This window comes from Channa argus, chromosome 7 (assembly GCF_033026475.1).
Source record: "Channa argus isolate prfri chromosome 7, Channa argus male v1.0, whole genome shotgun sequence".
In the NCBI taxonomy this organism is placed as follows: domain Eukaryota; kingdom Metazoa; phylum Chordata; class Actinopteri; order Anabantiformes; family Channidae; genus Channa; species Channa argus.
Window position 1 is genome coordinate 13,611,008 of NC_090203.1, and position 27,761 is coordinate 13,638,768.

Consider the following 27,761-nt stretch of genomic DNA (forward strand, 5'->3'; position numbering starts at 1 on the left):
ATATAAAAGTTATAAGTTAAGCTTAATTTGAAGCGATATTTGTGTATGTTCATATTGCTGATGAATCTCTTTTTAGACACGTTTCATACACACGTTTATGATACGTTTATCTTATATACACTTCACATTGTGTCCCACCCGTACTTTTTCAGTTACTCAAGAGCGTCCTCTCTGCAAAGACTTTGCAATGGGCCATCACGGTGCCATTGGTGCTAATTTGTTGCCACCTAGTGGCTTGTTTAGATCCAGCAGAAACGGGTCACCACCTTTTCGTTAAAGGGGACAACAATTTATCACCAGTTTTTTATTTAACATTGTACACACAGCATGTATTTTCTTCTCTGGTATTACCCTCCACATACACACCACATAATACACATTTACATTTTCTTGACCTAAGATTATCATCATCCTGCCTTGTTTGCTCTGACACTTGAATTGCAATTGAAGGTTAAAAACTAAGTACTGAAAGATGGTTAATATCACATACATATGGTGTTTTCAGCATTGGATCCATTATAGCTGCACACGCCAAGAGGGTTAAGCAAGATCTGCAGCACATATTATTAAATGCATAACGGACATCAAAATGTAAGTACAGTATGTTATGAATGTTATAAAAATAACAGTGACATCACTAAATTTATTAACATCACAAAGTTGTTCAGAAATTGAAAACATGGTCTGAGGCTAACACGAGATCCATGAGGACTGTAGCCCCAAAACTGCAACCCAGATTGTTGTTTTGGTAACTCACTCACTTTTGTCCCCCACGGTGATGGATACTACAACACTTATCTTATAGCTTGGCAACCAAAATAATAATACTTCAATTTACGCTAAACTTTGTGTTTCTTTTAAGGAACTATGTTCCGTGAACAACTTTGGTATGATAACTTAACTGTCAACAAATATTCCTTTTGTACGTAGTATGACAGAAAATGTCATACTATGTAACTTATTCTTACATAGAAATGTAAGAGTTAAAAATCAGTTGATTCAGTTGTTCCTGCTGGCACTAAGAAGTGGAGATTATAGTAAAGTTCTATTTGGATGTACTGTTTTTAACAAACAGACAAAAATCATACCAAAAAAAAAGGCATCTGAGATTTTATTTGAGGTCATGGACATAGTTTTGGACACTTCTGATCCCAAAGCCAAAGATCTGTTTAGACACTGATGCAATGGATAAAGTTAATTTCTAGATATAATATTTGCTACTGGTGCTCATAACTGCACCATCATTCAAACATTGACAACAAAGAATTCCTTACAAAACAAAACAAGAGATGCAGCAAAAATAATTTGAACAGTATGAGTACAACCAGTAAGGCATCAGTCAGGTGCAGAATAAATATTGGATGTGTACATTTAATCAACGGCATACCAAGGCTAGTTTATCTCAGAGGTAGAGAATGTCCATGACAAGACGAGAGCTAAAGTGACGAGTTCAGTACATTTTAGGTTAGTATAGACCTGTGGAAATATGGGCAGAAAATGCCTAAAATGTAACATTCTCATAATATGTTTGCATAAACATGTTTACATAACTTAAATGGTAAATGTTCTTAGAAAAGCACTTGCAACTAAGGCAACAACTTTGAAGAACTGCATTAAAGAAGACCAGGACTGAATGTGGATGTAAGTCTGGGCTTCACTAGAACCAGTCTGGATCACAGTGGAGGCTGTGCTAGTTTAAATGTGAGTGAGGTGCAGTTCAGAGGTCACCAAAGCGTAGGAAAATCTATGTGGGCGAAACCAGGATCCTTCCTCAGCTCCCAGTATGTGTTGTTGCTCACCCAGGTGTCGTCCTTTGATTTCCTGTAGTGACAGTAATGAACACTGTAAAAAAGAGGTGTGTGACACAGCCTGCTGCTACCAAAGCTCCATGTAACGAACTATTTCCAGGTAAGAGATGCTCACTTTTCCATTAACTAGTTCTTTAGTAAGAAATACGTAAATCTGAATTTTTAGGCTACCTGAAGAATTTCGGTTGATGTGTTATGTTATTCTCTTCCAAGATTCTTCGTCTCTCTCTCTGCATCTGTTCAATCCTCTGTTTCTGTTCATCTGCAGCCTCCAAGTTCCCCTCCTCAAGCAGTCTGCCAGTGAGACACAGAGACGTTAACTAACCAAACATGGCAACATTCATTTTCAATATTCAAATTCAATCTTTACTTATGTTACTTAGATTTGCATCATTATTGTAAGATTGTATCTTAGTTATGAATAAATAAGTCAGGATACTGACAGGCTATAAGCAGAGTCTTCTTAAACTTTAAGGGACACATGCAGAGGGATTCTTTCTGTGGTACCTTATGATAGCAGCACTTACTTGACATGTTTTTAAACCCCAAAAATCTACAATTACAATTACAAAACCCTTTTACTGTTACTGTCCTGTCATGTCAAGAGCACAACTATAAAGATGTGTTGCTAAGATATTAACTGCCATTTATCAAGTACTATTTTTGTCCTCTTACCTTTGGTCAACTCGTAGTCTGGTGTCTGTGGGTGGTAGAAGCATTTCTAGAGATGGGCCCAACTCATTTAGTTCAACAGCAAACTTGGTAAAGCCATAGTACTGCTCATGGTTTACTGGCATTGCATCTGTACTCCAAACAAATAACATTTAGCTAGATACTCTAATAGCGAGGTAAACAAAATAGCGTTTGATGGATTAAAATGAAAGATTATTGACATACTTGCTCTCCAAATGCATGTGGCTGAAGGAGGATCTCCACAAAAAACTGCTTCATGCCACTTTCCAAAGAGTCTGTGGATGACTTTTCCTTTTTGATCTGTGATTGTTCCCTCCACCTCATTCACATTTGAATTCCAGTATTTAGCCTGTAAAACAATTCACAGTTTCACAAGAGCACACTTGTAGATAAACAACATTTCCAACAGTAAACTTCTGCATGTCGCCTGGAAGGTTGTGTGCGGTGAGAGGTGAAGGAACAATGCAGAGGTCATGATGTGTTCTCTTGCAGTCAGCGGCTGTTTTTTGATGGTGAAGCATTTCTAATGCTGGTATGTTTAATGAGAGATGAGGATGCATAATAAGGTCTGACATGTCTTGCATTGCACAGCTTCAGGAGCTTTTTCAAATGTGCACACACTAAAGCAATTAACCTCATGTTACTGAAGGCTTACATACACCAGACAAAACAAAAAGGGTTCTTGCTGGCATGCAAGAGAAAAGCAACATATATGTACAAGGTTTTATACTAATAAATGAACTACAGCCTTTACTATGTAGATGATTATATACATGTATGATATAATACATTTTCAATGCTTGATCAAGCCCCCTGGGATTCACAGGAGAATCTCTAACTGTACTGAACCTCTGAGCAACACTCACAAACATTTTAGGTCAGAAGGTTGGACCGTATGATGCTCTCACTATGGGTCAGGCTTGGCTGAAATACCAAGTATGATACCAGAATGCATTCGGCGGCAGATTCGGGAAACTTTAGCTATAAATGCTGAAAATTCAGATTTCTTTCATCTCAACAAACAATACTCCCCAGCAAAGTAAAAAGTAAAATAATCATAAAATAACAGAAAGATTCCCTATAGAACTGGAGATCAGAGCACAACTTGTCGTTACTGTGAGGTTTTGGCCAACAGACAAATATTAATTTTTTATGCAACCTTTATTTCACAAAAACTCTTCAATGAAGACATCTGTGGTGTCAGAGCACTGTCTTTACTCTTCATTGGAACAACATATATATTTCAAATGATTTCCAATGAGTGTATTTATGGTTAATTGTGTGAAAACAATTGTTAGAGGTAGTGAGGTTAATTAGGGAACGTGCAGCCCTGCATGAGGCTACTAAATAGAACTTTTTAAATACAACATGTTTAACTCACCTTAACAAATGTGATTTTGCACTGGCAAATATCACTGCTAGAGTTTCTGATGGAGATCTCGCCATAGTGCTCAATCCACCGCTGTCCACTGAGGATGTCGTGGATGCAAGACGTGACCTTGTTCCACTCGTAGTGGTCTCCAAATCTAGAAAATAAGAAAATAAAACAATATTAAAACAATATTCCTTTGAGAGTGGTGCATAGGAGGTTACTTTTAACTGATTAGTGATTATTGTTTTTTACAGTCTGTGTATCTGGAGTTAATGAGCCACAAGACACTTACCCTGGCAGAGTTACATGAGTGGTACCCACAGGAACAATCTCCATCGATTTCCCCCAAAATTTATTCTTACACCTCACATCTACAAAGAAGAGAAATTGCACGTATTATCATTGATCCCAGACAACCATATCTTATTGGAATCTTAACTGACACTAGGAATGGATTCAAATGATGTATGTGTTTTACTACCTTGCCAGAAGACAAAGTTTTTAGACTCTGCATGGCAAGCTGAGATTGGTGGGTGATGGCTCACCTGGAATTGGAAACAGAATAAAAAGCAGCATTAAAGCATTAGTAGTGAAGTTCATTGTAACATTTATGTCCAATATGTATATGTGCTCAATGACAAAAAAGCTTCTTCTTTTTCTTTTAACATGTTAATTCAACAAATGGTTCTAGTTTATTATTATTATTATTAGACTAATGTGGGTGTTGAGTTGACATCATAGATACTGAGATTCATGCATACCTGCTCCGCGATAAACCGAAAGCCTTTATCTGTTCGGTCACACTCATATGTCTCTCCCAGAACAGGATTGAAAGGCTTTCCCCCAGTTCTGTAGTAGCTGGATGCATAGCCTGATACCACAAACGTAGCTATGTATACCTGAATACGTGAAGAAAATCCAGTACAGTTAGTAGTGCTTTAGTTATACAGCATTAACAACTGTGCCTGAGTGACACATAAAATTACCTTGTAAAAGAAATATGGATTAAGAATAAATTATTGAGTCAGTCAGAAAATTTAACATCTACCGCATATTATTTCGATTGTAATAAGTTTCAAATCCCTTTCTGATCATCAGCAGTTTTTACTGTAGTGGGCAGCGTCACCGTCTGTAATACTGCAATACTCCTTCAATAGTAACACGGGGCCCAGAGAGTACTTCCACATTATAATGTAAGTAGAGCTGACATCAACTTTAACTACTTTCCATTGCACATTTATGTAATGTATATTGCTCAATAATCCTTTATAATAACATCAATAACATTGGTGTTATTATAAAGCTTTTCCTGTATGAAAAGCTTGAGCATTGGACAATGCCTCTGCCAGCAAATTGCTGGAGTCCAAAACGTAAAGAACAAAAGCCAGCAACAAGTAACACCATGGGTTTTATAATTATGCTTAATAGTCACTTAAGTCTGCCTCAGTCTCCTGTAATTGGCAGGTTAGGCTCGCAATATGCCCTACTTGCACAGATTGACTTTTCTGGGGTCATTGCATTTACTGTGACCTACTTTGATACTAGGATGATTAGTGCTGCTCTTGTGACTTGGTGCTGAATCTGAAGCCAGAGCCAGCGAATGTTTAGCAGCTCTGCCCAAAGTTTAAAAATTGAACATAAATGTAGTCTGCCTGAACAAACCTTTTGTGTAAAATACAAGACTAGCTTTGCTGGCAGCAGGAACAGCCCACGCACTCAAACAAAAGTGAATTTGCCATCTCACCATACGCTCAAAAGGATCCTGTGTGTTATTGGCCCTGTCTAGCAGCTCGCTGTACTCCAGCTCCTCACACAGTCTTTGCAGGGTGTTGAGTGGTTCATTAAGTTGCACAGGCATTGCCACCTTGGACAGGTCTTTGCCAATGTTGTTTCTAAGGATGTTCCACAGGCTGATTGTGCTGTTGTTGGGGCTGGGTGAGGGCAGACAGGATCTACGCTGACAAACGACTGTAGCTTCATACACAGAGCCTAGGGAAAGATAATGTATGAGGTAAGGTAAGACAACCTTCTGTGTGGTAAAAGACAACAAAACTCATTTGTAACTAAGTCCATTTACTGTGATCAGTACTGTAATCATAATTTCAATGAGTGTAGCCTACACTTAATATCCCATCGTTGTTCGATAGCTTACTTGAGTTTGTTCTCTCATTTTCTGTCCAGTTGCTGACGTTGTCCATTGAAACGTTGTCACTAATGTCACTAATGTATGAGTCTTCATCTGACGCCTGAAAAACATCCAAACTTTAGCAAATTGATCAAACAGCTGCCGCAAGGGACTAGGCAGGTCTCTTTCAGCATCTTGTCACGTCACCAGAACATCTACTGTGCTGCGGACAAATGGTTCCTTAGGGACTAGCAGACAAATTAGGACAAGTTTTCACATTGGTTTTCTGTATTTTTAGATTAAAGTAATTAACTTTCATCTCCACGCTGCTTCCAATCTAGCAGCTATCTGATCAGGCACGCTGTATGAACACTGATGGAGGATGAGAATGAAATTACACACTTGTTTTATGACACAAGTCATTTAAACTTGAGTTTAAGACTTTAATATTTCTACAACCATAATAATAGTACGATAAAAGGCATGTTGCTCCCCCTTTAGAAATACACTGAACTATTACATTGGATTGAAGGTTAAGTCTCTTTTAAAGCTACAGAAACAAGGAAGTATCTATTCAGTGAACCTTTGATAGTAATTTTGTTGTAGACCTGCATGGAACTATTTGTACCTGCGATGAATGATGCAGTTTTTCTTATCAAGCATTGATTGCAACAGAGCTGGCACTGAAATTTTACATATGACCAAGTACAATTTATCTAATTATTCACAGTAATAATAATGTTATTTCACTGACTTAATTTTATTCTGAGTAAAAGACACATCACTGCTACTGATGGTAAGACCTTAACAGCTAGACTCACCTCATTTTCAGAGGAGCTAGCAGACAACAGGACTTCCTGTGCATCAAAAAACTCGGACAAAGACTCTGCTATTGAAGCTCTGCTCTCATTGGATACTTGGTGTACAAGGGGGCGGGATTCATCCACCGAGTCCTGTTTCTAGGAGACATAATGTCCACAGCTATAATTAAGAACCAGAAAAAGGCAACGTTCAGAGCCAGGAGGATCAGTGATCACAGGGTAAGAATATGATATAATCAAATAGTGAAAAAAAATTGGGCATGCAACATAATGAAAGTATATGCTATTGAAAAAATATCACCATACAGTAAAAATGCTACTCAAAATCAAAACAGATCTAAACATATAGAATATACAAATCAAAAAATCAGGTTTATCTAATATTGCAAACTGCAACTTAACACTAAGTCAAACTTAGTGACATAATACAATATGCACAAATAGACTCATTTACTTATTTGAAAAACAACAACAAATCATGCAACTATCTATGGACTTGAGGTTTTTCTCCGAGAACCACATGTGGAAATGAGCATGTCCGTTTAACCTTTGTTATTGCATAAATGAATTAATTAGTCTCATAGAAGGCACATAAGTTGTGGACTATGTTCAACAAATTTCCAGGGACACGATTAAGCAGATCAGCTGACGCTCTCTGGTCAGCAAATCTGATTAAGTGAGCAGAGAGCTTCCTTTAGGAGACAATATTGTGGCAGGCAGTGGGAAGGTTTCCTCTTAGCCAAGTGCAAGACAGACATACACAATCACAGGACTGAGAGGAAGCACTTTGTTGCTGATAAGAACATAAATACATAAATTTATTTCATGAGGCAGTGTTGCCTGAAAAAGTTTACTTAGATAAATAATGTTCACTTCTGTGTAGTTATTGTCTTTATAAAACAACAAGAACATAGTGAGGGGGCGAGAGAATAGAAACATTTGTTGAAACTCTATGAGAGAGAAAGGACAGCTCATTCATTCTGTGGCAAATTCAAGACTGTGTGGGATGAAAATAAACACAGAGATAATAATAATCACCATGATGGTAGGGGGGAAAGAGAGTAGAGTCACTGCATTCCTGCACCCACCTGCACAGGGGCAGTGAGACTTATTAGTGTGGGCTCTATGATGTGGGACTCAGCATGAATCTTGCTCAGGCGCTCTCTCAGCTCAGAGTTCTGGGCTAAAGCCAGGAAAAATAACCAGTGTAAACATTGTTTATAGCACACACTCGACTAGTGATACCTTACTGAATAAGGAAGCTGAACTGAATTTCTGATCTGAATCAGGCCTGCACCATCTCTGAAATATGTTTCCCCTTAGCTAAATGATCAGCTACAAACTGCAGACATGAGACACTAAGCATGGGAGCAGTATCACTCAGTTATTACTGACACTATCTGTGCTACAGTAGGTAGAAGCTGAGTAATGAGGAAGAGAAACTAACACCCTGCCTGGGTATTTAAAGTCAAAGCAATGTGTTGGTGTGAAGAGCACTCAAGTTCCCATGTGGCAAAGATAGTCAGAGTGAAGTGGAACGTGTGTAAGAGAGAAAATAAAGGAGGCTCTGGGTGAGAGGCAACAGCCACAGGAAAGATAACTGTAGAACATGGTCATGGTGAGGTGGGCAGACACCACACAAGCAGTTAGAAACCCCTCAAAAAGGCTTGTCAATGCGTGATGCCTGACAAGTGCCTTGGGAGGACACAACATCTCAGAAGAATGTTAATGGCGAAAATGAAATGTGTGACCTAATTGAACTGAGATTTGTACTGAGATTTCTGTGTCAGTGGATGAGTATGTGTAATTCCACGTACTGTTGCCAGGGCGTTCTTTAAACCGACAACCTGTGGCGAGGTAGGGGGACACGGTTCATGGTCCAGACATTGCCTTAGTCTCTCTCTCTCAGAAGTTAGTGAACTCAGGGCTGACTTCATGGTGGCATGCACTGCGGGAAAAAGACAACAGAGGGGTTTGTATTAACTTTAGAGCAATGTAGAAGCAGTCATAGTAGATCTATTGGAACTTCAACACACAATTTTTTTGTAACACGTTGATTTTAACCAAATGGAAACGTGTGACAGCTCAAAGGTGTCTTTTTTGAATCCCCAGCCGACTGTTGCCTTTCTGTGTGGAGTTTGCATGTTCTCCACATGCTTGTGTGGGTTTCCTCCAGGTACTCTGGTTTTGTCCCACAGTCTAACAACATGCATGTTAGGTTAATTGGTGACCTATAATTGGTGACTCACATTCACACCTACGGGCAGTGAATGTGAGTGTGAATGGTTGTCTGTCTGTGTTGATGATGGATAGATGGAGTTAACGTGTGACATTTAAATCTGCTATTTACTCGTACTCATATAAACCGTAATTGTTTTATTACATCCATTTTACCACACACATCATGACTTATTATTGAAATGTGCTGGCAATATCGATGCATCACTATGTTAAATTGAACCCATCACAAATCCTTAGCTTTATAACTTTGAATGTGCATAAATGTGTCACTTTGATTGCAAGCACAATCAACAGCTGCTCCCTGGAGCAACTTAAAGATTGTGATGCCATTATGTGAAACACAAATCATTCCCATCATTCCACCGTATTTTAAGCATCAGATATCAAAAATAAATCTCAGTGGAGAGTGGCAGAAAACATTTTCAGGCCTATGGGGTAATCCTCTGTTTACAAGTGTGAAATTCTCACGTGGTGACAGATGGGGAAAAATCCTGACACAGCACACCAACAGAATCCTAAGCACAAAAAATTCAGAAAACAGTTTATCACTAATTAACTGCTGCCATGGCTCCACCTTTGTCACAACCATTTGTCATAGAAAAATAAACACATGCCAGTCGTATTTTACGCACATCAAGACAGCAGGCAGACAAATTACTGAGGCATGTGAAATATGTGCACTTGTAGTTGTTTGTGAAAATCCTGAATGTGTCATTTCAACATCGCATCAAAACTGAACTGTTAATTATAACAATTTTACTCACTGTTGGCAGCAACACGGCAGAAGTCTTCCTGCAGCTTGGCCACATCAAAAGGAGAATCCAGGCATTCAGGGTCGGCTTTGTCATTGCTGAGCGCAGCAGTGGAGAGGTTGGGGTTAGAAGCATGGAGGCGTACAGAGCCAGCAGAGATGCAGCTGGGTACCTACAGTAGAACAGGAGGAACCGAACTTAAAGGGAAAAATAAAAAAACAGTAAAAACAAGTGATCGCAGTCATTAACTTGTTCTCTACCTGCAGAGTTGTTTTGGCATCTTTATTGTAGTTCTTCGTGCGCCATTTCCTTGGAAGTCTCTTTTCCTTTTTAGGGCTGTCAAATGTAGATGTCTAGTAAACATAAGGGAAGAAAATGATCCAGACCAGAGTTTTTTTTTCTTAAGTAAAAGCTTTTTGTAGGGAAATTGTTTCATAACTGGCAGTGGAAGATACAGGTAGTCAGTGATCAGTAATATGTTTTTTATATAGAAGCTAATGTTCTCGGGACAACTAAAAATAGTGGTAAAAAATGATAAAAGAAAAAACTTTAAAGACTTTACTTTGCATACAATTCTGTCATCTAGTGTTTTGGATGTACTACAAAGTTTCACAGATTTCATCTTGAATTGCAGTGATGATGAGCAAACGTGCTCCGCATGTAAAAGTGAAAGGCATCAGAATTGATGGACCTGCAATGCTTGGATAGATGGAGCAGAATAGGTACGGTGGAGGACTTCCATACTCTGAAGCAGCTGGTTGAGCTCCAGTAAGTAGGCTTCACAGACTGACAAATCTGTGGAAAGGAGTAAGACAATCCAGAATGAGAAAAGAAGGTAAAAAGTGAAAAAAAAAGAGAATAATGCATGGTAAAGTCACATCAACATAATACTTGCACCCATTACTGTTGCTTGTAATGACAGATTTATAAACCTGTACAGACTGCTCACCTGTTGGAGGAACCATGTGTTGTGATGAAAGCTAAGGACTCTACATGTGTTTCTAGATCTGGGGTTACAACATCTATCCTTTCCTCAAACCGCAAATAGTCTTCAAATAGGTTTAAGCTGGCAGAGGTTTAAAGTTTGCCTCACATGCCGCGATGTTGATTTCTGCTTTTGCAACATTCTGCAGTGCTACAAATATATTCAGAACACATTTCTCTTTCTCAATATTGATTTTAATGATGATGCGTGGATACACATCAATCTTCTCTGTACCAATCTATAACTGAGGTGTTGTGTAATTTTTCTAACATTTCTAGGTTAGATAATCATAAATTTGCCGCCAGGGGAAGTGCTGACAGCACATCACCAGAATCCTAATGACAGAAAGCTGAGACAAACAGTCTATCAGTAATTAACAGCTTCCTTGATTTATAAACAACACCACTGCCAGTTTCATCTAGCTGGCAAATAAGACAGCGGGCGGACAGGTTTACTGAAAGTGACGGTAGCGTGTAACACTACTGTACATACAAATGAAAAAGCAGCGCATTCAGATCTCGTGTTTTTCCCACTGTCATTGGCAACTTTACTGTAGCTGGGACGCTGTGAATATAACAGATAAACACAAACTCTTTCAGCTGTAGCCTCTACATAGCTTTATCAAAAGGCGTTAATTTTCTCCAATGGTATTCTAACAAAAATAAGAAAAAAAAGAGGGGTTTGGCATACAAATAGTAAATTTCTCGATGACTCACTTATCCACCAGCACAAAAACATAGAGAAGTATATATCTATGCCAAGATGGAAATGCCAGGACAAATTTCAACCATTGGCCAGCTGACCACCTTATCTTCAGATCTCCGAATCAGATCATAACATTTAACCATCTTGCTATGAAGCCAAGGGGTTACATAAAATTATATAAAATGCGCAAAGAAAGACATTCCTCGCGTACCAGTTATAAGGCACAAATCACAAGCAGAACCTCTGTTACCTCACCTTTGGAGCACTTGTCCATTTCGTCAGATGACTGGAGCCAGGCTGTTACCTTGGCCTGGCTGTTGCACAGTAAAGGGAAGGCTCCTACAGAATGAACTGTGGACTGCCTTCGTATAGACATGCACTGCGACAGCAAACAGGTCAGAAAAGGTCAATCCAATTACAACTTCTTTCCTTTACGATTAGTTGAATTAGGTTTAAACAAATAAGAAGAAAGCTGATAAGCAATTTTAATTAACTGCAAGCTGTGTTGTCCGCAGGTCTACCTTTCTGATAGAGGCACCCTCAGTCATTCTGGGGGAGCTGGGGGAGGGATAGTGGGGGTAGTAAAAGGCCTTGTCGTTAGGGTACATGGCAATCTCATTTTGCCGATAGAGCCGATGGTGACGCAGCTTGGACACCCATTCATCAAACAGCTCTTGTGACTTAATCTGCAGAGCAGATACCACAATCAGAATTCAACACAAGGACAAATATGGTGGAGGAGGGGCATAGGTAGAAAAGCACACAAAGGCACAGTACAAGTAATAATCGTGTCTTACAAATACAACACAAAGCATCTGGTCCAGGAAATAAATAAGAATAATATAAATATTCAGTATCTTACCTCACTCCCTATGAGTGTGAGGGGAATGGCTTACAATCAACAGTTTACCTTAAGGTGATAGATGTTTTCCTCTGCATCAAGATCGATGCATTTGGCTTTCTTCTTAATGGCCATGACAGACAGACCCACATCAATGCAGCCATGCAGTTTCCCTTTCTCAATCTACAAGGCAACAGGGTTGTAGATATATTGGACCGGAGCTCACAAACGTACAACAAAACACTGTTTAATTATTAAATGCCCTCTTAAATGCCCAGTGTGTGTTTGAAGCGGCAACAATAGTCCATCATTTGCTCATCCCTGGACAAGCATGGTTTCTGCATGGCTGATGTATAATTATGTGGGATTGGCATCTACAACGCACAGTGTGATTGTGAGGGAATGAGGGCATATTTTTTATTACAGGCATAGATGGATATTGTGGGTAAGACAGTCATCAGTGCAACAAGAATGTAACAAAAGACACACTGTCTTCTGTGACTGACAAGCCCACATGGGACACAGCCATCAGGCGTTTGTACTCACATCAGTGCTGCATTTGCTGTATTTCAGAATGCCCTTGTCCAAGAAAAAGTATCTCTGTAGGGAGAAAGAAGGACAATGAGCAAACAAGATGCAGCTGGGGTGATAAACAACATCCCTGTCACATCTGATGTCAATGTCATCAGAATGTTAATATATGTTGTTATATTAATGTAGTTAATGCTGCTGCGCAGAGATGTTTGTCATCTTAGGCTCATTTCTTGCATCTGTCTGTCTTCCTACCAATCCATTGCAATCTGTCTTCGACACTTTCCCTTTCAAAGTCTTTGAGCTTTTACTGTACATCATTACAGTCACTGTGCTGAGAGCACAAACACCAGAAAAGCTCTGAATATAAGTCAATACTAAATGTATAAAGCTCTAATAACCAACAAGCCATCAGCTAATGCATTTGAGAGGAACACAAAGATATCTAGACACTATCATCCCAGTGAAAGCTTTTAGGCAGAGTGTGACCCAGGTCTTACACAGTTGTGGCTGAAATCATCTACTGCATAAGCTCATTTGGTTAATTTTAAACACAAACGCAAGTCATGTCAGCAATTTATTTTGTAAAGGGAACCAGGAATGCATAGGGAAATGATGTCAAATGTCAAAGTCAAATGCATCATGAGTAAATCATGGAGCTTCTTTAGTAGGCTTTTACCTTATGCCAGCCCTTCAGGGGCCACTTCCTCTTCTTTAGCATGTAGCCCTCCTGTTTCTGCGGTTCCTGGACATTGCTGATTCCCCCACGCAGGCCCTCCACTATTTCCCAGCTATCCTGTGGACATAGATGTTTATGACGTAATAAATACACATGCACAGACACTGGGCACATACTGGGCGATTTTGTACTGTAAGTGTAATGAATGACCCACACAGCATAGAGAAGGTCGGCGTCAAAAGGATGTTGCAATTTGTGGCTCTTTGCTGTGTAGTTTCAGCCAAATGAGGTTACTGTGTTTTGAGACTTTTCAGACTACTGTCACTTCATGGTCCCATTTACTAAATTAGCTTACCTGTCTAATCTCTCTCTTCACAATAATAATTTCCTGACTGAGATTAGAACGCTCAAATCCAAATCCCCTGAAAATACAGCGATTAATCTGATATTTCATTATAGTCTGATCCAGATAGGACTTTGGCAGTGAGAATTCCAGGAAGGCGGCATAAACAGTATAAACAAGCTTTGTAATATCTCACAAAGGATATTGCATAATTTGTTATTTATAGCACTTTCTTTATATTAGTACTGAAATGACTAGTTGGTTAATCAGTCAATCAGGACTTTGTTAAGACTCTATCTAACTATGTAATAAATTAATAGATTTTTCCCTCTGTTTTCAGTTTATTAGGCTCACAAAGTCAGTACTACAGTATCTGCACCTATGTTGATAATATTATTAAAACTTAAAAAATGTACATTTACAGTAAATTCCAATGAAATACAGCAAATTTAAATTACTTGCAATTATTTAAAATTAACTATGAAAGGGGCAGCTGTAGGTAAGTTGGTAAGGCAGTCGTCCACCGATCACAGGTCAGTGGTTCAAACCCCGGGCCCGGCTATATGTTGAAGTGTCCCTGGGCAAGAGATTGAACCCCCAACAGCCCATTCTCATCCCCAGCTGTGCAAGGCCTGTCAAAGCCCGGTAGAAATTGGGGAGGGTTGCGTCAGGAAGGGCATGCGGCGTAAAAACTGTGCCAAATCAACATGCAGACAATGAATTGCTGTGACTACCCCTAAATCAAAGGATAAGCCGAAAGGACATAATAATAATAATTTTTTAAATTAAAATTAACTATGAAAGTTATGCAATGAAAAATGTTCTAATATAATTAAAATATTCTGTTAATATTTTAGTTTCTAATCTTGAACTTTCATGTATCCAGATGGGAAAGAACCTCAAGCAGAAGTGATGCAGCTGTCCAGGGGACTTTTAGCAAAGGTTTGAGGTACTGTAACTGTGTTTGTTAGCTCAGTGCGTGAATATTTCAGTATATACATAATAGTCCTGTCTAAACAAAATGTATCAGTCAAAGAGGCTGACTGCTGCAGATGATGTCATCTAAAATAATCCCTCATCTCTCAGAGGAGTGGTGGGATGGAGAGGGTGTGGCTTGTGGGTTGTTCTCTTATTCTCCCTGAACCTCTGACACAGACTCACAGTGAGTCATTATCACATGCTGCCTCTGCACATTTAAAGAAGTTTAATAGACACTTACCAAGAGAAACTAGTGATATAACTGACAACACATGTGTGCTAACAGGGACAGCCATCAGCATAAGGAATTTCTTAAGAATGTTGTTCAATATAGTGCAAATCCTTATGCAGTTTATTTACCAAATTGTTGACATATTTTAAATGCACTGAGAAATATTTACATCTGTTAATATTACAGTGAAAACTGCTCACCAGAACTCTGGTCCCAATAGTTTTCTTTTTTGTATTAATTAAATCTCAGTTACACACAAGTATGCTCTGCCAAGTATGAAAGTGTGAGATCAAATTGGCAATAAAGGAACAAAATATGTTATCTTACAAGATTCAAAACCACAAATCTGACCTTATTCCTTAATAATGAAGCACTACTGTTTGTGTGTTCTGTGAGCAGGAGAAGAAAACTTTATTACTCTAATTTCAGAATGGAAAAGCTGTTGTGGGTCATGAAAAATGTATGAGCCTGCTGTCTACAGAAAGTGCTCCCAGCAATTGCAACAGCAGTTTGCTCAAGATGCTCAAATCTTCACTAATTTAAGTTTGAATGAAGGTCAGAGGGAATTATGGCAAAATGGAATTTTAGAGAAAAGGTATTTCTCAAGTTGGCAGCTTTTTGCTTTTTTTAATTCCTTGTGCATAAAGAGGCTCAGACATGGTGTCCCCTAAGTCTTGCATTTAGTAAAAACCAAATAGAGCCTCGCTAGAATGAATCTGTGTATCTGACAGCAAGAATCTATAAAAAACACAAGCTCTGTTAACAAAATGTGGTGTGATTAAAACATTTACAGTCAGGTCACTGTCCTCCCACTAAACAGAGAACCGAAAGATGTCTAGAGTGTTTTAAGTTGGTGTGTGTTACCTGCCGGCTGTCATGTTTGGATGAGGAGCTACTGTTGCTGCGTGACAGGGAGGAGATCTTCTGCGACATGACTGAGCTGCGCTCCTCAGAGCCCATTTCGCTGCACGCTGCCCAGAACTAGGATCATTCCTCGTCTAAGAGAGGAAGCAGTAGGGTCACAAGGAAAAAGGAGGGGGGAAAAATATGGTTTTCATAGGCAAGTCCTTTAAAAGCCTTTTAGAGGTCTGTCTCACTGAAAAATGCATTAGGTTATTTAGAGTGATTGCTATACTGAACAGAAGCTCTCAACATCAGTAAATGAAATTGACAGACAAGAATCAAAGAAAACGTGTTTAAATAATTTACATCTTACATTTGGTTCATTAAAACCTATAGTATCCTTGAGCAGTACATAAGTAGAACAATGTTAGCAGATATATATATAGATAGTTTACTTAGGTAAAAGTAACAATAACTAAATACAAGATTACTACAATACAAGCAAATGTCCATGAGAAGTTTACCCACGGAGTTCTACAAAATTATTTTCCCAAGACCTTGTACTCATGATGGGGGAGTGGGAGCACTGCATAAAGTCTTTTCCAGAACATCCCAAAGATTCTTAGTGGTGTTAAGATGGCTTAGATAATAGATGGATAGATGAATAACCATAAAATAGTGAACAGCTTAAGTTAAAACTACATCTTTTCTGATATGCACAGTCTAAAGTAGCACAACACTGCAAATAGTTAAACTCCTAAATGTTAGTGTAGGTTAGTGTATGAACAATGCTTGAATAAAAATACTTTCCACCACTAATGCACAACTCATTATATACATATGATTCTGTTCACTTCTTAAGCTGTATTTCAATCCATGATTCAGTATATGAGAAACTGACAATGATGGGTGGGTGATCTCACTCAGTGTCTCAGACGCAGCGAGATATGAGATCAACAGTGAACCGAAATATCATAACTTCAATGGAGTGTAAAAATAATCAGGCCACTTTAGAAAATAGCATCCATCAGTCAACTACCACTCTTTACACAGTCTAATCAACATTATGTGCCTGCTCTACCATGTCAGCATAAAAAACCCACATTTTGCTAATGCTTTGTGAGTGGCAGTTTGTCATAGAAGTGAAAGCTGACAACCAGCAACCAGGCACAGCACAGAAGTGTTGGCTTAAATCATGTTAGGAATAAGCAACAAGTCATTAGAATTTCTTATCATTACATCTGACTTCATTATTATTAGTATTTTCTTTAAGCTTTGAGAGACAATACAGTTTATTTTTATATTCTTTTAACTGCAGTGCCTTGTTATTTATTATCTTGGTGACATCGGCAAATTAGGCATCTTGTCCAAACATCAGTGTAAAACCCTGAAGTATTTCATTTATGTTTAGGTTCATGTTTGTGTTCTGTTTGGGATTTCTAGTTATAAATACATAAACAATAAATCAATTAATAATACTAATTTGATTATCATGCTGACAAGTGTTTGCTTCCATGTTTGAATTAAAAAGACACACCACATATTAGTTACAATTTTGTTGCATCGAGGCTAATAATCTGTGTTCGCAAGCTCCCTGCTGCATAATGACCACAGCCTCTTGTGTTGAACAGACAAAAGCATGGTCACCTAAAACCACCATCCTTCAGCCAGGCCTACACCCACTCACTCTATCTGTGGACCACAGGCTGCAGTTTACACTGACAATGCTTGACAACCAAAATGAAGCCACAACAATGGATCAAAGTGGCAGGACACACAAAAAAGGGAAAGCACATCTTGTGCAGCTTGATTATAGATGGATGTAATAGACTGAACCAGGCATAAATAGACTACAAACAACTGTGATTTATGGAACACTAAGTGTAATCCATCTATGTATCTATCTGTCAAACACCACTCTCCTACTACTGTGATTTATTCATCTACTTTCCACTGATCACACCAGCAATCCGCAGGTGGGCCACACTGGCACTCTTCAGGGCACCCTTTCATCTGACACGACGACACCACTTATGGGGCTTTCATCGGGGTGACTGCAGCATTAGATGTCAGAGCTCCAGTAATTACCCTTTCTCACTGACAGGAACACACTAATTGATGAAAATGAAGAAATGCAGTAAATGATTGCAGTAAAACTGTATTAGAATACATAAACACTGTGTCAGAGGTTAGGGTTACTTTTAGTATGGACTTTTGACTAGCTGTGATTTACAGGCTGTGAACCCATATTTAACAATTTAAATAAACAGTAGACATATAAAGACAGACAGCACATGTCTAACATACAGTGGTGAAAGTCATCCTTGATACCACAGCATGGTTAAGAGAGGGATGCTGACAGGCAGAGAATGCTTGGCATATTTGTCTATTGTGCAGGGGCCAAAGACACAAAAAAGATCCCTTCTATACGGTGGCCCTGAGAGGTCAAAGCACTCCAATCTGAGAAAACACATGCAAATAGACAAAACACAAGCAAATATACAATAACAACTTCACCAATTTGACAACACAGGTGCGGCATTAAGAAACGTGCTGCAAAAAGCCACAACACACCCAAAATGAGAAAAGCGCTGCAAAAAGAGAAAAGTGCTGTAAAAGCTACAGCACAAGGAAATTGCTCTACGAGCAACTAAATATACATTTACAAATCTAAATGTCTGTCCGCTGGAAACATTGCTATGACAGTTGTCTACAACAGTTCTCGGGGACACTAAAAAGTGACAGACATTTAGATTTGTAAATGTATTTTTAGTTTCTCCCAGAGCCAAAGCTTTTGCAGTAGCTTTTGCAGTGTTTTTCTCAATTTGGTTGTGTTGTGGCTTTTGCAGCGCTTTTACTACTGTTGTGCCTGTGTTGACAAACTGGTGAAGCTGTTTTTGTAATTTTGATTGTGTTTTGTAAAATTGCAGTACTTTGAGCTTTCAGGGCCACCGTACATGAATACCGACAACTGCTGAAGACAAAAGATAATCACAGACCACAGGGAGAGTTCTACAGACTTGTACAGACAACCTCCTTTACATAAGATGTATAAGTGCATGATCACAAAAAGATATACCAACAAATACAAGGCATTAGGATTGGGAGAAGTAATCTAATGGAAGCAGACACTTTTACTCTTGTCACATTGAGGCAAAGATAAAATAAAAGAAAATCAATACAAAGAGCTGCCTTCTGCAGCAGTGAAATTGCTCAGACTTTTGTAAGCAAGATGGCATTGACCTTAAATCTGAATACCTCTTCATTCCTATGTGCTGCCAGGCAGTGCAGACAGTATCCACATAATCATAAACATCACACAGCAACATCTCAACATTGATAAGTTGAAACATCATATGGGAACATTTTTTATGAATATTCACTGCATTGAGTAACATTTGTTTTAGTGGACAGGAAGTAATTAAATCACTACAATTTGTTCTCTTGTTGTCAACTCCTCTCATTGTACTGTATATTATTTAAGATCTAGTGCTGGGAAGAATTTTTCAACAATGCTGTATAGAGAGATGATCAACAATAATATATTTTGCAGGTGAAATATTAAGAGAAATATCTAAGCATCATTATACATCTTTTCAGACTCTCTGCTTATTAGAGTAAACCTGTAATTTCTTTGACTGACAAAATTAGTCTAACTGAGGTTCAGTATAATAGAAGCACTCATATAAATCACCCTATAATCTCTATGTGAAAAGATACTGTATACATGCAGATGTATGTGACAAGACAAAAGGCTAAATGGTTTGTAATTAGAGGTGACTGACATCTCTTGAATATTCCAGTTTAGAGTGGGTGGATGTCGCTCGCATTATTATTATTTAACAAGAAACCAGCCTGTCATTCGAAGGAGACAGATGTGTAACTAGTAGCGGCCTTAAACCGAATTTTCTCACAACCAGACAATATCCATCCTGCTAATCGACTGCAGAAAAAGGGGCTACACCATAATGATTTAGGTCATGCAAGCTCTTTCAATAGGGGTGACACTATCGCTTAGTAGGTCTGTCAGTTGGTTCACTTGTATAGACTGAAATTTCTATCTGATGAAAGACAGCAACATTTTGTACAGAAATTCTTGGTTTGCAGACTCAATATTATGCAGACTTTGGTAAACTCCTGACTTCTCCTCTAGAACCCCTCATGATAATATGCTAAAGCAAAACAGTGATTATGATAAAGCTGCTGTTTATGTACTGTGAGTGGAATTTTGATTATTACATTTTAGAACTTCTCCTGCTCCTGCCTAGCACATTGGTTGGTTGAACATACAACTGTGCACAGGATTATTGTCTTTTGACTCCCTGCAAAAATTTCTGGATCTTGAAGAATCTTTTCCACTTCACCAAATGCTAGGATTTGTGCCATTTGTTAGCTCAAGGTGTAACCACAGAACTGTTAGCAAACCTTTGGCTATTGTATAGATCTCAGCTAATGTTATAGATGGCTTAATGTCCTTTTAAGTTGCACTAACTGGATTGGCAGAAGCTAAAAAGCCCTCTATTACATTGTGCAGTTCATGTTGCAGATGTTCCTCTGTTCATCCACTGATTCTGTAGTCTGCCAGAGGGACAGATGAGCCTAACAGGCTTTCAGACACCATTAGGATGTGACTCACCAGAATGAACGCCTTATGGTTGAACCCCTATAGTGCAGCTTTGTTAGAAAAGAGAGTCATGTTTGCAAAATGATAGCACTTAAGTTCCTAAGGCAGCGGATGTACCACAGTAATTCAAAGAAGCTGATGATGAGTGTGCTACTCTAAAGCACACTCCCACTGCTGAGGAAAATAAAGTGAACTCATTTTGGAGATATAGTTGTGGTAGAGTAATGACTAGTGAGAGGAAGTTGGCCTAAAACTGCTTAAGACATCAGTAGAATGACTCCTAAAACCAAGAAATCTATCATCACATTTTTAGGTAAATGCCTGCCTACTCACTAATCCATGCTTATAGCCTCACTGAGTTTATTACTCGTGATCACTAGCTTTGGCACTATAAAAATAATACATTGGAAGAATATATTGGAAGTCATGAGATCATGGACTAATAATAGCTTTTTCCAGTGGTGAAGTCTTATATCTGCAGTAATCCTAATACCAATAGAAAAACGTTGGCTTTTTGCTGAGAGAACCAGGAAGAGGCTAAATTACAGGTTGGCCTACAAAATTAAATTAAGGTTTAATCAATGAGTTCTACTGTATATCTGTCTGATAAATGGCATTTTATATAAAAACCTAGAACGTTGAACAGTACTCCCATTTTCTAGCCATAAAATTAAACTGCTCCAAATCTTTGTGGGACCAATGTTTATGCATAATGCAAACAAAGCTGCAGGGAAGACAACAAGTAAAAAAATTGAATTGCATTAAACTTGATAAAAAATAATGACTTTTCAGTTTGAACAAATTGATTCCTTTTGATGTGGCAGATGAAACACTAAAGAAAAAAGTGGGGAAAAAAAATCAGTGTTGATTTAAATGGCTCCAAAAGGCAGAAATTGCTCCAAGCTTTTGGCTGCGCTTTTAAGTTCAGGAACAATCTGAATAAATTTGACAAAACAAGTGGTCTCTGCATTCTCTTACACCTAAATTGGCATTTTAGTAACCAACTTATCTGCACAATCCACCAGCTATTTTCTGACAGCTCATGTCTCATAGTTTTAGTAAAAATAACCCATATTGTTAGCCCTTGTTTAATTTTGATTGCATTTAATTTTCCTCTGTGAGATAACGCCATCAGAAGTTGATTTGTCATGAGCCCGCAGCCTCTTTTTCCTGTTCACTTTCCCGTAGACAACAACAGTGTGTTTAGAAACATTTTCTTGTAGCTGCCATGACTGCAGAAGATGTACTGGGCTTTCATTTGCTGCACCTAAAAGTTACCACTTTAATGACTGTAATTATATTCCATCTGTGCCATGTAATTCTTTGTTATTTAATGTTAAAAGGCAAACAACCCATAAAGAGGAAAGGAATTCCTGAACTAAAAGGAGCGAATAAAAAGTAATATACAAACACTGACAAACTCATAAACTCAGTCAGAGCATGTGTGTGAAAATGAATTCACTAAATAAACATGATTTCTGAAGACAATTTCTTCTGGGGAAACCACAGATGATAGAGAATTTTCTCAGTAACTTATGCTCTCTAATGCTGATTAGAGATTGAAGACAAGATATTAAAGACACTGTAATCAGTCGAAAAGCCGACAACTACTTTGTCAGTCTGAAACGGCTTCTTATCTGAGTCTGAAGAATTAATAGGTTCAAGTGAACATGGCAGTTGCACAGCAAACATTAAAGTCATCCATTTCTTTTCTTTTTCAGCGACAGATATTTATTGCATTCTCTGGCCTTTACTACTTGTCCTATTCTCTTCCAAAAAGACCTGAATAATTCAACTACAAGTAGGACAGAACTTCTTTATACTGTGCATCCATCGAAATAAGGGCATCACAGAAGTGTTTCTTAAAATATACACTTCAGGCAATATCACAGGTCAGCATGGCAGCCCAGAGCCAGCCATTAGCCCACAGGGTTGACACAAAACTGGCTTTATCCCAATATGAGATCTATTATTTATTAGTACATTGCTTGTGTGTGCTGCCACACCTTCTTTGAAACAGACACATATAGAGATGCCTTCTCCTGATCTGCTTAAGGCACCGTGATGATGGGGTCCCAAGGCCAGAGAAGAGCAACTCCAAAAAAAGGGTTAAATTGTGTATGTCCCTTCATACCATCTGTGATCTCACATTTTCATTGCTATGAAGTGGAACTTAAAGCTTTCTCCACATTACCAGAAAACACGTGCAGAATTGCGATTGTAATTACACAGATGAGAAGTCCCTCCTAGATACGTTCGTGCTCCATAGTATAACACTTCATTCATGTATACTACTTTATGACATACGACAGGCTCTGTATCACACACTGTCAGAAGCACCACACCACATCCTGTTAATAAACCACATCCTCTACACATTCCCCTCCCATCGCTCTCCTCTCTGCTCTGAGTGTGGAAGAGGTTCCCTCCTTTGTTATAGTGTCAGGGAACAAATTAGGATGCAGAGCCTACTCACTAACAAAAGAGTGGGGCAACAAGTGCTCTTCATGATGTGTCAAACTTACATGTGACTTGCATATAATTACCATCCAGTCATTGCTTTCCCAAATTAAAGGTTTCTCTTTAATTAAAGATTCCTCTGATTAGGATGCAACAACAGCATCGCCACCTCCATTTTGCTACTCCTTCTCAGGTGTTGACCTACAGTAAAGGGTAACAACAGTGACATCTGTGGATTCTCACTCATAACAATTGTCGGAGCCAAAATATAGGTCTAAAATACAAATCACGAAAAGCAGAAAGAACATCTCCATAGCTAAAAGCAATCTCTAAGTCCTTCAAAGTGTAGATATATTTAGACATGGTATCATCTCCATTACCTTCTATTTATGGACAGACTTGGATGAACTGGCTGACTAAAAGGTGTTACCACATATTGAGAGATTTACTTCATGTGTAAACTCTGTCAGCTACATCAGTAAAGCATTCCTGGCTCACCAGAGTACAGTTAATCCATAGTCTGTCACAGTGAATATCATAGCAGATAGTATGTCACAGCTTCAGAGGTTGACTCAAACTGAAGTTTCCTTTTAAAAAAGGCGGGGAACCAAAACAAAGCAGCAGTAAATTTTCATCTCTGACAAGCTTATGTATTGTGGTCTGACTGCAGCAGTGCTTTCGAGAGCTTTATTTACACTGTATATCGTTAAACTGTAGTGTGATCACATCTCACCCACAGATCTTGGAAGTTGCTCTACGGTTCTATTTGTAGAAGTTGACTGACCTAATTTACTGCATTTACCCAATGTACTGCAGAGAAATTAAACTTTTACTATATGGCCTTATGAGTATACGCCAAGAAACTTTTTCAGATTGCACTTTTCTTTTTATGAATTCAGCTGCAGTGAAATGATTAAACATGTCACAGTACCCCTAAGACTAAAAAATCTACAGCCAGGCTATAGAAACTCTGCAAGGCTGTACTTTAGCACAGCAGTGCTTTGAGCTAGACACTGTTTAATTCAGCATGCTGACATGCTCACAGTGACAGTCCTAACATGCTGATCATTAGCGGGTTATATTTACTGTGTTCACCATATTAGTCTCATTTATTGTGTTAGCATTCTACAATTTACTAATTATCACTAAACTCTTAGAAATGTACAGCTGAAGGTCAAGTGAATGCAATTACCTTTACTTTTCTGTGGTGAAAAATCCACATGTTGGGAAACTTGAAAATTAAACTGTATCCCTTAGAGGTAACAGGATCATCAAAGTCATTTGAATTTGTCATCTTGGCACCTTAAATATCTTTTACAGCACTACACTCACATAGCTGTCAAGATGTTCAAATCGTAACCACAAATGTCAATCTGCTCTTGGGGCAAAATAATAAGTCAGGGATCATAATATTCATTTGGATTCATCCTCTGGGAAAAAATAATATATGTAAGAAATTCATGTACAGACAACTACTTTATAGGTTGATATTTCAGTCTAGACATCCCTAGAGACAAAGAAAACATAATATGCTAGAAGTCTTCCATAAAGGTGCAGACCTGCCTGGCCAAGTATGATTAAATTCTAGAGATTTTAATGCACTGATCCTGTTTGAAGAATTTGACTGAAACGGTCAAAAATGCAAATCAACAGAAGTGTCTCAAAAATATTGTTATTATTTTTATTATTACTGCTGTGAAAAAAAGCAGAGCAAATATTTTGCTCATTCTGCGCAAACAAACAAAACCGTTGAACAAAGGCACCACCTATCAAACCCAGATAATGGCAGCTAATTAGGTACCATCAGGACAGAATAAAAAAATATAAATACATTAATTAAAAAATAAGGAGGGATTTAATTTAAAACCATAATTAATAATTTAGTCAGACAAACCAATATAAGGACCATGGTTGCATGGAGGAGTTCAACGTGCCATTGCTCATAGAGGTGCTACTGTAGGTTAAAAGTATCTAGTGCCACCCTCATTAAACTTTCATGCTGATATGTGGCAGTTATGAGGCAGTTATGAAATCAGCCCTGTAGCTTCCTTCAGCCTCCCCCAGGCATCAGAGAGGCTGAAAAGAAAAGAGCAGGGACATGCCATTATAAACTATATCACCCATGAGATAGTCCAAGTCATTTGCACTGGCACACAATCATTATACAACCTCAATTCTGTTACTGATCATCTTTTTCATTTAATACAAGTGATACTCTAATATTATTTCAAGCTTTTGTCTGCTTCTGCTGTTTTGTTTTACATAACTTTTTCAAATTAGATGTTAAACATATAACGTTGCACACAAGTGTCTGAGTATCTGAAGTTTCTCTACTGTATACCTAAAACCATATCTACCTGTTTACATATCACACCACATACTGTCCATGCAAAGACAGAACACCTGGCATGTGCACGAAGTGCTTATAACAGCTGCTCCATGCTCCTATTTATACACTTCCTGTGTTATTCACCTGTCTTCTAGCGGATATTCAAGTATTTTTTCTTATTTGCGTAGACCCTGGAGAAATGTTTGCACATGACTTATTTACTGTTTATTTAATTTTAGTGAAAACAGGCTTCAAGTGACTTGAACATATGTTAATAGTTCTAAACTAAACCCGCTGCTATTTTAGTGGTTTTATACAAGTGATTCGCTGGATTGGCTTTCTGTGCTATACTCTCCAACACGAGCCACATATTTTCCAATGGAAAACCAAAACATAACAGTGATGACCTGCAAAATGGCAGAAACACTCCCTCTAATAGAGACTCAGCACAAAAGTATATGATAGATTTATCTAATCTAATAGATTATAGTAGTTCACATTTATAGGAATATGCAGTTTGACACCAGGGGAAAACTAAAATTACTACAGATGTGACTTCCCGCCACATCTCACTGCTGTTTAAACTAGAGGTCTAGCACAAATTAAGTTGTTTTTCTGTTCCGCTGCATTCCACAGATTCTCTCAATTTCCCCTGTGTTTGACTGCAATCACTTATTTGTGTATGATAGGAACTCAAAGCCTCAGAAACTGCAACTGTGAAAAATTGGCCATGAAACACCCTCTAGTCCCCAGAGAATAAAGCTGTGACAGCGGAAAAAGAAGCTGAAGTGGTTATTAGAAGATGAAGAAGAAAAATAAGTATTTCAACAAGCATGTTTTAAAAGTAGCTTACAAGAGCTTTAACACTGTATGATGTTGATTTTGTCCTTCATATTTACAGCAGTTTGAGGCTGGATGTGCATTCAATGTATTTATTCAGTGTCATGACAATTACAGAACAGCTCAATCAGCACCTGAAAAACCTCATCTGTTACACAGCTGGGACAAATATTTGCCTCTACTAATACTGGTGAACCATAGGGGTGGAGCCTTATGGGGGTGGCCACACCCAAAATCTGATTGGACACGCAAGGTGCCACCCCCTGCCACAGTGACAAGGTGGTAGGTACAGCTTGTAGACAGCACAAGGAGAACTGACCAAATCTGAAGCTGAAATTAATCGTTATCATTATAAATTGATACAATTTTCTCGATATGTACATTTAAAGTGGTTTCATCTATTTTTTCACACTTTAATTTTTGTAGCGGTTGTAAAAGAAGACGAAATATAGCAAAATTATCTATGTTTCTCTAATGCATTCCCCAGCCTTTCATTCTAACCATCACAGCTAAATGCCTTGCTCTAATCCTAACCCAAACCTAATTCTAACCGTAACCCTAAAACCAAGTCTAAACCCAATCCAAGTATAAATGCTCTTAGAAAAAGTAAGGATTGTCCTTACTTAACGATTGTAAGAATGTCCTTACTTTAGCAGTGTGAAATTGAATTGAATCACCCTGCTGGCCATACGAGCAAGTACACGCGCGCGCGCGCGCACACACACACACACGCTCACACCTACATGCACTCAGCGTAAGAGATGCAGCCTGTCACAAAGGCACATTATTCACAGCCTTATGACTGGGTTATACTGAAAGCTTACTGCTGCTGTGACCTACTCTATATTAGGTTTATATGGAAACAGCAGACTTTTTCTCTACAACTTGTCTTTACTTTTTCTGAGGAATTATAGAAAGGGGGCTCAGAGTTACCATGGAGACTGAAGGATCTATTGGTGTTTTGTGTCTGAATCACATTTAATGATCATACCCTATAAAGATTTCTGCAGAAGGTCAGTCGAGTTTGTTTGAAGCTTTCAAACTAAGAAGTCACTCACTCAGTCCAACCGCTGTTAAACGTCTCACATGTTGCTTTTGAAAAACCCAACTTTATTCGTAATCGCATATTCAGCTCACCTGATCTTTCTGTTGCCTCCCAAGAGTGTCAAGTGTTACTTTGCCGTAAGAAGAACAACAAATTATAATAGTAATGCATAATAATCACTAAAGACACACTCACCTTGACCGAGTTACAGATGTGTTTTCCAGGTAATGACGGTGGGAGTCTTGAAAGCAGTCGGTCAGTGATCGAATGTTTGTGTAAAGAAAACGACAGGAAGGAACAGTCAAATTAGACCCTGAGGCAAACAGCGTGCACACACACAGTGTGACATGCACACACATGTATCCGCTCATCAGCATCAGTCTCTCCACCTCTGTATGGAGGAGGGAGGGGATGCGTGACTGACTGATGCCATTTCCTATTACAATGCGGGGCAATGCGCAGCGTCATCTTAAAGGGGAGGCGTTTGTGTCATTGACATTGTCTCTTTCTGTCA

At 38.5% G+C, this 27,761-nt stretch overlaps 1 protein-coding gene across 5 annotated transcripts; it reads right to left on the minus strand.

Annotated features, from left to right (window-relative positions):
* Nucleotides 1–263: 263 nt before the first annotated feature.
* On the minus strand, nucleotides 264–27,647 carry osbpl3b (oxysterol binding protein-like 3b). 5 transcript variants are annotated; one of them, XM_067510359.1, is made up of 23 exons: nucleotides 27,443–27,647; nucleotides 15,971–16,104; nucleotides 13,554–13,670; nucleotides 12,890–12,943; nucleotides 12,413–12,526; nucleotides 12,024–12,188; nucleotides 11,758–11,881; nucleotides 10,504–10,607; nucleotides 10,073–10,165; nucleotides 9,825–9,984; nucleotides 8,638–8,767; nucleotides 7,908–8,010; nucleotides 6,820–6,957; nucleotides 6,026–6,119; nucleotides 5,618–5,862; nucleotides 4,635–4,772; nucleotides 4,355–4,418; nucleotides 4,166–4,244; nucleotides 3,883–4,027; nucleotides 2,706–2,850; nucleotides 2,484–2,610; nucleotides 1,980–2,102; nucleotides 264–1,821 (listed from the first exon to the last, which is right to left on the minus strand). In XM_067510359.1, exons 2-23 carry the CDS (start codon nucleotides 16,064–16,066, stop codon nucleotides 1,725–1,727), a joined length of 2,655 nt encoding a protein of 884 aa, XP_067366460.1. In that variant the 5' UTR covers nucleotides 16,067–16,104; nucleotides 27,443–27,647; the 3' UTR covers nucleotides 264–1,724. The 5 variants fall into 5 exon arrangements, with proteins under 5 accessions (XP_067366460.1, XP_067366457.1, XP_067366456.1 ...); XM_067510356.1 differs by lacking the exon at nucleotides 7,908–8,010 and having other exon boundaries at nucleotides 2,484–2,529; nucleotides 8,637–8,767; XM_067510355.1 differs by lacking the exon at nucleotides 7,908–8,010 and having other exon boundaries at nucleotides 265–1,821; nucleotides 8,637–8,767; nucleotides 27,443–27,645.
* Between the last annotated feature and the right edge of the window lie 114 nt (nucleotides 27,648–27,761).

Bases quoted from the DNA above. Each gene is read 5' to 3' on its own strand.
- osbpl3b (XM_067510359.1), bottom strand. From the start codon at position 16,066: ATGGGCTCTGAGGAGCGCAGCTCAGTCATGTCGCAGAAGATCTCCTCC. The intron at 10,166-10,503 runs GTCCATCAATTC...TATGTTTACTAG, and splicing joins CATCTATCCAAGCATTGCAG to ACATCTACATTTGACAGCCC. The intron at 8,768-9,824 runs GTGAGTAAAATT...TTTTTCCCGCAG, and splicing joins CTGCCGTGTTGCTGCCAACA to TGCATGCCACCATGAAGTCA.